Raw genomic sequence first — 9,126 nt, forward strand, 5'->3', positions numbered from 1 at the left:
TTTATGACTGTGTCATATATAATGGAATCCCATTATATGATTTATTGCACAGGTGAGTATTTCAGTGAATTTATATCATTTATCTTTGGTAGTAAATCAATAGCTTATAGTGTTATTACTAACATATTATGCCACTAGTGCCAGTATCATTTTATCAATAAATCTCAAATCTCTGCCCTTTGTAGTATCCTATACGTTTGAAATAGCTTATGAAATAAAACTGGGAGTCTTAATTTAACCAGAGAAAGCAAATACATTGCATACATGAAAGTAAACACTTTAATAGTAAGAGAAATAGCACAGTGTCCATAAAAAATATAAAGTATGCTGCTACACATCCTTATAATCTGAAATCTGTATCAAAAACACATCGCTCAAAAGTTATTTAATCTAAAAACCTTCATGACTGGAAATGTAAAATAATCCTATCCTGTAATAAAGTAAAACCTTCTGTCCCTTTTGTGTCACTTGTTTTTAAACTTAGTGTATATAACTTTTTGCAAAGTAAGTTAAAAACATGTAAATTAGGAATAGAGTTATATAATGTCATTCTTCACGTCTGACAAGCTGACAGGTCCCTTGTAAAAATTAAAGAGCTCAGAGGATTCTCCTTCCTTGATGGCAGTTGTAAAAGTTGATTTGGAAATGGACATTAATTTATGAGCCCACAGTCTCTTCCAGTTACAGGTGATAACAGGTTGATGATCAAACCCAAGAAGGTAAAACATTGAGAAGTTGAGAAAGCCACTTATACAGTATTAAAAATCCTCTTACTGAAGGTAATGTATGTTGCGCAAAAGAAGACTTTGTAGAAGAAGAAAAGTCGTGCATTCTACATTTCTCTTTAGCTCACAGAGCGAGTCATTTTCCAGTTTGTGATCCTCATGAGCGGCAGTGCTTCTCTCCTGCACCTCGTGTGTATTCAGGTCTTAGAGGGGGGGTTTCAATCCGTTATTACCACCAAAGAGACATCCCAGTTTTGGCTGGAGTTCGTTCCACACCTTTCCCATCTGGAAAGAAAGTAAAAAAAAAAAAAAAATCAAGTCAGTTCCAAAATGGGAAACCTGGAATAGCTCTTACATGATACGCTGCATCAAAATAACACTTAGTGGTTTGCAGCTTACAATTTACAGACCATTGAAAAGAGAAACATCTCAGTAAAATCATCTTGAAGTACTTCCTCTCCTCACAAAGCTGGCATATTGGAATTTGAGTCAAAAAAGACTAAGATCAGACAGATATCTAACAAAAGAAATATATACCGTGTGCTTTATTTGATTTTAAAACTGGTTAAGGTATATGTGAGATTCACTTGTGAAATGTAAGCCAACTCAAATCCTAGAGGAGAATATTATCCTTTCAACGATACCATCCATCATTATTAGTTCTTTTGTGGGACTTTAAAAGTCAATTTAAAACTGATTTGACCCTCCTGGAGCTGTACTGTGTCATAGCAGAGAGAAAGGTCTGTAAAAAAAAAAGAAAAAAAAAAAAAGAGAGAGATTTCCAGACGAACAGTCTCACCTCTCTGTGTCCTTGGACCTGGGAGTTAACAAAAGCTCCCAGAATGTGGGATGTGATTGGAAGGTAGTTGAAGATAAGCTGTGTTTCTTGATGAAGGCAGAACAGGGAGAAGTAGTTCCGCAGCTCCATGGTCTGAATGGCGTTTTCTTGCTGATAAGAGAATAATAATAAAAAAAAATCAAAAGTTTTTTCCTCAAATGATACCAGAAATAAAATGATTAAGTTCTCTGCTCATATTACCTAAACAGGGATATTGCCCAGAAAGAATTTAATTATACGTTAAAGTGATATGTATATTTTCTTTGCAAAATTTAGAATTTGCAGACATTACAATATCAGAGGCCAGGCGGAATAACTCTCAAAATGTTACTCTCTTTTTTTGATAACTTAGCACAGTTAATATTAGTGAATATAATGTGTGTCACATAATTCTACTTTTCCTGCTCATCGACCAATCAAATCTTGGCAAACACATTTTCGGTGCACATCTCCTTGACTTATTTATTGTTTCTAGTCTTAACCGCGTCCAGTCCTTAAATGCAAACCCCTTAAATCTGACTTTCGGAGGCTTTTGTTTTAAGAAAATTATTATTTATTGTAATAATTTAAACACCTCATGTACAGGGACCTAACATCTTAAAGTAACCGACTTGTAAACTGTAGTCAAACAACTACAAAAGTAGCTCATACTCTCTAGGGGGAACATGATGAAACTGTGACCACAAGCCACACTGACTAAAAGGAACTGCAGTCACAAGATGATTATCAATAGTGATACAACAGAATACAGTAAGTTAACGAGTGTTGTCGAGCGCAACAACATAAGTGACTCGGTTTCGAAATAGTGTTTGAGATGATGATTCAGCCCCCTTCAGCGTGAAAGCTCTTATTCAGGAAGTTGTGTTATTATATCCGACCCCCTACACTGAATATTTCAATAGGGCTGATTAATGGGTTTAATCCAGTCACATACAGATGGCAGAACACACAAACCAGAAATATACTAGGCCCATTAGCAGTGTTTATTCTCCAAAGAGTCTAAATTCAATTAAACAGAGAAAAATATCCGATTTCAGTAAATACACTCAAGCGCTAAATGACTTAAAACTGTATATTATCAATCAGGGAGTATCCTGAGAGCCTAAACACGTGGAAACAGAGAGAGACTGAAAGAGATTGACCACCTGAACAATTCTTGATTCAAGCTGCTCCACAGATGCCTGCTCTTTGGGCTGCACAGTCGCGCTCATCATCTGCCTCTTCATCATACCGTACTTGTGCAGGGCTCTCTGGTGTTCGTGGAGCACGCCCTTCTCATGGCGCTCACAAAGATCCTAGAGGATAACACACACATACAGCTATTCATATTTGCCTCAGAATGGAAGTGTAATGTATGCGGTAACTGTAATACATAACAGCCAATGATGAGAATACTGTAGTTTGTATAAATGATGAAATTACCATATATATTACAGTTAATAGCCACTTCTGCACTACAGTCGCCTTGTATAACTTCAACAAGCCACTATTATGAACTACATTTCCAAGTCAGAGAAATTGGTGCATATCCTGTCATTTGAATTTAGTTACTAATTGGAATTGGTTTAAATACAACACAGCTCCTTATTATGTTTGTCCATCAGTGAAAAGTAGATTGATGTTAATGCCTTGACGCATAAAAACAAGTTTTGAACAGCTTCCTACAATGAGCGTCGTTGTCCTGTGATGTGAAACGTGCAAACACCAGTACAAAATTACCTGAAATTAAAGTTCAGTAACCTTTCAATGTGGCCTGATCCCTTCATATGATGATGGAAGTGTAAACAGCACTCGAGTAAAACGAGCACAGCAAAAACCAAAAGCGAAACTGACTCACTCTGTACGATTGCAGCAGATCCAGGAAAAGATTCAGTTTTTCCACAACATCATCCTCTTCCCGTCTACCCTGAGGACATTAGCAAAACAACATTTATTTCTCAGTGGCACTTTTGGACAAGCATAGCTGAGCAGGTGGTGGGTATGGAGGACTCAAGGCTATACCTGCTGAGCAGCTTTGTCAGATAGCACAGCGAACTCCACAGACAGACTTTTTAGAGACTGACGCAGAGTCCCCCAAGTGCTTTGTGAAGAGGCCAAGGAAGGAAGAGGTGTAGTATCTGAGCCCAGCATACTGCAGAAAACAGCGTTATTACAGGGACAGAATGTATATAATATTGTAGCTGCCAAACCTATTTCAAGTTAACAACCACGAAGAAGACATTTACTCTGCACAGGAGACACAACAACACAGAGGATTTGGAATCTTATTAAGGAAACATTGTTTTTCTCAGTACAGCTCCTCTGGATAAAATAGAAATACTGCGACTTTATACCCATAATAATGAAATACCTGAGCTCTCTGCCAAACTGGAGGAGATCAGTTGCATTCTCCTTAGAGCGCTCCGCTATTTTCTCAGCTCTGTCCCGCAGCTTGTGGAAGCTGTTGTGAATATTTCTGATCAGCTCTCTGCTTGTTGAGAACTGAGCCTGAATATCAGCGGGGAGATATTCCTACAAAACAAATGTTTCAAATGTAGGTAACTGTTTTGGGGGGGGACAAATGTCAGGATTTTTCAATCGTACAACGGTCTATGTGACAAACCTTCGCCAGGGTTGCGATTCTGTTGGTCATGAACTCATCGCCGGTTTTCTTGTAAATGTCACGCAGCTTAGTCTGAACATCCTGTTTGGGGAGAGGGGTGAAGAGTGGGTGAGTGGAAAAAGACGCTGAAGCAACTGGAACAGGATGCGTTTCACTGTCAGTCATCATGGTCATAATGCTTATGACACTGACCAAGCAACTACTTACAGAGCCACTGAAGGTGAGGAAAGTCTTGACCAGCTCGTCCTCTGAAAAGAAGGGATGCCGTGCCACCAAGTTAATGAATCTGCCGAGAGCACGCCTCCTCCCCTCGATGAACTCACGCTCAGAGACGGAAGTCAGGACTGTGGACGTATGACAGAGCAAAACATAAACCTCTGACATCATTTTGCTACACTGCAGCTAGTAGTATAACATGAATGAATTAAGCAGTTTGACCGTTCGATAGAGTCGAGGCTATAAACTATAAGGAGGACAGAATGTTAGAATAAACTAATCATAAATCCATGTTAAAGATCAATTTATTTGATGTAGTAGCCATTTCAATCGATAGGAAAAAAAATACTGCATTTAAATCTCCTGCTTTGAGAGTCTCGTAGATATTCTGAAATTCCTCCATATATGTACACATCAGAGCGGATCTCGAGCTGCACACATCAGTAGGAGAAAATCAGCACAGATGGCAGTGTGTAGGTACCTTTTGGATGCATTTTATACTTGATTAAGATCTCTAATTGTCAAGTTGTGTGATGCAGTGTGTGTGTGTGTGTGTGTGTGTGTGTGTGTGTGTGTGTGTGTGTGTGTGTGTGTGTGTGTGTGTGTGTACTGACATAATCATCATTCCAAAGCTACAATAAGTCATTGTGAACTGAAACAGGCTCATTTGACACTTCACTGGTTTCCTACTTTCTTTCAGGCAATAACTCTGATGAATGGCAATGACTGAGTTCGAAACAGGAATAACAGTTTGTATTAAAATGGACAGTGATGAATATTTATTCTTTATCAAACCAAAAACCAATCAACTACTGTAGCCCCTGGATAGTTACACATTTGCAACTGTCCTTCAGTATAGAGGATAAAACCCAAATGATCCCAACAGATGCTCTGAATTCAATCATAGTTTCAGAAATAATTAGGAAAAATCCAAGATAAAGGAGGTGCGGAAACAATCATGTCAGAGACTTCAGACACAGTAACATACCTCCCTTTAACATCCTCTTAGGTGGCAGCGCTGGCACAACTCTGTAGGCAAATCTCTGAAGCAAAACCTCGTGGAAGACATCAAAGTCACTATAGCGTCGATAAACTGATATCTTGTAACGCTAGAAAACAAAAAGCACAGAAAATAATCATAAAATAGGCAAGTGCATGTATCACTAATTCAGTTTAGAATATGTACATATGAATAGTCTTTTACTCCAACCAATTAAATGCACACATAATTGAGAAATGAGAAGTGAGAAGAAAATAACTCTTCCCCTTCTTTAATTTCATCATTTTCAAGGTCATCACATTAAGGTTCTGACAAATATGAAGAGACTGGAACCACATTCTTGCTGTTGAGGTTATTCAACAGCATCCTTACTGGGTAACCACTTTAATTTCTATGTAGTAGGTTTTATGGGATGCCTTGCCTGGCTGGTGACCTGGTACTCCACATGTTTGAGGAATAGGCCCTTCTTCTCTGGTATGAGCTCCACTTGGATCGTGTCTCTGGCCAGCAGTTTGTCCAGTGTCTGGGGCACCGTCAGCACGTCATCCTGAGCCGGCTGCATCCTCAGTGCGCTTAAGTCCCTCGGCTCCCCGAGCTGAGGTTTCGGTAACTCTATCGAGCACACAATCACCGCCAACTTCTAATATTTGTTTTTCATGATTAAATCAATATATCTATGATGAAATTAAGCAATTTCTCCACTGTGAGGAATGCTGCTGTTAAGAGAGATTACATGTCTCATTGTGTTTGTCTCTGGCTAGCTGTCTGCGCATGTTGTCCATGTGATCTGTTATTCACCCCTTCCTGTACATTCCAAGAAGGTCATGAATTGAATGTAATGTACTGCGACAAATACAGAAAACTTGTTCTTGCACAGATGAGGAAGTGGCATGCAGCTAGCTGCCATACTGGCCACACCTGAAATAACAGAGAGGGCCTTAAATAATCACAGAAGGTTGGGAATGGATCTAACTCAAGCCAGCATAATGGCTAGCTCTATGAAAACCATAAAACTCGCCCCTATCATCTTCTCACTCTGGGTCTAGTGGAAGAATGCAACACTTAGACATAGTTAAGACTTCTCTGCTAAAATAAAATGATATAAAAATAAGTTTAGTTCAATCAAAATGCTCACTTTTCTTCTGTTATGAAAGAAATAATCTCTAAAATTAAATTTTCGTACCACTACATGCTCCCTCTCTTTTACAATTATTACAATACTATTACAATAATATATATCTCATTGAACACAATACATGGGTATGTCTGCAGTGGTAAATTGTCAGCAAGAACTTCTAGTAATAATGAAACCTTGAGTCTATGTGAGCCAATAAAGTCATATTGTAACACTAGAAGGATAGCTCAGGTTGCCCTTAGACACACTGAAGAATTACCAAGCTACTCATTGAGCAAAACCTTCACTGCGCTGCTGTCATTATAACACCGTCACCTACCTTGTATGCAGTTCTCCAAGAGTTTGGGGCTTGGTTGCTTTCCTTGCTGAGCGAGAGCAATCAAAGCGAGCGCTTTATAGAGGGACAACTTGTTCAGGAATCCATCTGTGGACTCAACATGCTCAGCAATCTGAGAAGGACAAAGACGATAATATGACCTGAAGGTCGCCATTTTTTTCAGTCCAAGATCTAAATTCAACTGTGGTTTGCATTCCTCTGTGCAAAAAGTGCTCACTAGACACAAAGCCAATGATATGCTCAGAGGTCAGGGAAAGGGAAATTCTACTGAATCATGCACTGTTTCAGTAATATTCAACAGACTTTATACCCACAGAGCAATTTCATAACTCCGAGGTATTGTGCCATTAGCGTATAACTCAGCATTACTGGGGAAAAAAAATCAGAGAGACTGCCAATTATTCAATCCTCGTGTCTTTAACAGCCAACTACACACAGCCTCTGCCAACTTCCTGTCAATAAGGCACTACACCTACATACATATATCTTCTTTATCTGTATTGCCTAATATGAATGTACAAAACATAATGTCTTATCATAACCAAACAAATACTTGAGCAGAGATGTATTATACTCGGATGTTTAACTGACTAATTTATTATTTTGATTAAAAGCAAAAATTAGATGAAGCCCTTTAAATTAATAATACATTATCATCAGTATTTATTTTCTGTTCCTTTTGTGCTCAGTTCACACCACAATAAACTCTATGGATGGGTGGATGGATGGATGGATAGATGGGATACACCTCTATTATGTAAATTTAAGGTATAAATTTAAGTTATTTACTGTTATTTATGGTGGGTGCTGCCTCTGTGTCATTAAAAACTACAGTTATATCACAGCCTGCAGCACGGTCATTATTTCTCCCCCACAGCAAAGTGTGAACCCCTCACCTGGCCTAGAACCGCCTTGGAGAGATCGGTCCTTTGGAGCAACCTCTGAAAAACTTCAACCTGCACTCTTTCATCTGTCCTACAGCGGACGGCCTCATATACTTCTCTGTAATAGGCAGGAACTGAGCCTAAAAGAGGAACAACACCTACATAGCATCACAACCACCCAAGTAAGGAACAATTCATTAGCAGCATACCTCTATTCAATAAAACATATTACCATACCCTATGTCTGTGGTAGTCAATGCTGAGTTTCTGGTGACCTTTTATTGGCCTTCTCATTTTATTTACTATCATGTGACTTTCAGTTATATCAGTCACACAAATTATACAGTTTTGCATTGGTAGTTTTTAGTATTCAAAAATGAGTAATAGCACCCCCAGGGACATCTTATGGAAAAAAAGACATAGAGGTTCCGTATATTAAAAAACCTTATCAGACCTTTACAATCGTATAAGGTTGATAAGATGAAGGTTAGAGATCTCTGGTTATTTCAGTATAGGCCTGCTAAACTGCTCAAGTACTGCAATGCACTACAGACAGTTTTAAACGTGGCAGGAAAACAGCATCAAAACTTTCAGAAACCTGTTACACTTCTGACATTATCTCTAATAGTAATATTCACTGTTATCGCTCATCAAGAAAACGCTAAGAGGTGAAGCAAAGTCGGATAAGTCAGTCGTGGAAGGTGTTGAGATGGAGTAAAGATAAATTCCGATCTTAATGTACCCAAAAGTTCTCATTTCTTACTTCTCATCGCGACTTAGGAAGGCAAAAATCGCCACATTTTCAACACGTCAAATACATTTTTTTTGACCGGCTTGACACTGCGACACCGAAGAAATTAGTAAATGATCTGGCAACATTGTGTTAAGGAGACTAATAAGAAGTTTTCGCACTGTACCTTCATTGATCTCTCCTGCCATGGTTCAGACTGTCATGTGAGCACAAGAGCACCTCCATGTGATTTCCTGCAGAAAAGAAAAAACAAGTCATTTATTTCTTAAAGTTGAAGTGATCTCTGGGTAAAGTCCAAGTCTTGAGAAGAGTCATATAAACTGACACTCACATGCAGTGGCAGTTAAAGAGTGTGTCATAAAGCTCACTACGAAAGTGAACTGAACTGTGAAGAGTTTGCGTTGTGAAGAGGCGGTGGTGCTTCTGTTTATAACACAGCTCCTGGTGGTCGACCAATCAGCAGCAGTCTGGTCTTCCCTAAAAAATCTGGGAAGTAAAAAAATATAGTTTTTGGCGTGTTTATTTCCTAGTTTCACATGTGGAGGTGAAATTGGTTTGATTTTTTCGGCTCCTCATTTTGCATAAATAATGCTGCTTTCAAGTGCTCCTCCTACATTCCAGTTTCTGTGTTTCTATAC

At 38.8% G+C, this 9,126-nt stretch overlaps 1 protein-coding gene across 3 annotated transcripts; it reads right to left on the reverse strand.

The window, feature by feature from the left end:
• Nucleotides 1-261: 261 nt before the first annotated feature.
• On the reverse strand, nt 262-9,045 carry snx8a (sorting nexin 8a). Of its 3 annotated transcripts, none has more exons than XM_042392368.1 (14): nt 8,820-9,045; nt 8,655-8,721; nt 7,750-7,895; nt 6,836-6,965; nt 5,803-5,993; nt 5,370-5,490; nt 4,373-4,509; nt 4,166-4,246; nt 3,914-4,074; nt 3,565-3,694; nt 3,401-3,469; nt 2,709-2,858; nt 1,525-1,674; nt 262-1,010 (listed from the first exon to the last, which is right to left on the reverse strand). In XM_042392368.1, the coding sequence occupies exons 2-14, from the start codon at nt 8,674-8,676 to the stop codon at nt 930-932; spliced, it is 1,569 nt and encodes a 522-aa protein (XP_042248302.1). In that variant the 5' UTR covers nt 8,677-8,721; nt 8,820-9,045; the 3' UTR covers nt 262-929. The 3 variants fall into 3 exon arrangements, with proteins under 3 accessions (XP_042248302.1, XP_042248303.1, XP_042248304.1); XM_042392369.1 differs by having other exon boundaries at nt 7,750-7,877; nt 8,820-9,044; XM_042392370.1 differs by lacking the exon at nt 7,750-7,895 and having other exon boundaries at nt 8,820-9,042.
• Between the last annotated feature and the right edge of the window lie 81 nt (nt 9,046-9,126).

The sequence above is a fragment of the Thunnus maccoyii genome, chromosome 18, assembly GCF_910596095.1.
Source record: "Thunnus maccoyii chromosome 18, fThuMac1.1, whole genome shotgun sequence".
Lineage (NCBI taxonomy): Eukaryota > Metazoa > Chordata > Actinopteri > Scombriformes > Scombridae > Thunnus > Thunnus maccoyii.

Bases quoted from the DNA above. Each gene is read 5' to 3' on its own strand.
- snx8a (XM_042392368.1), bottom strand. From the start codon at position 8,676: ATGGCAGGAGAGATCAATGAAG. The intron at 6,966-7,749 runs GTGAGGGGTTCA...TGTCCTTCTCAG, and splicing joins CCAAGGCGGTTCTAGGCCAG to ATTGCTGAGCATGTTGAGTC. The intron at 5,491-5,802 runs GCAAGGCATCCC...TTTGTTTTCTAG, and splicing joins AGTACCAGGTCACCAGCCAG to CGTTACAAGATATCAGTTTA.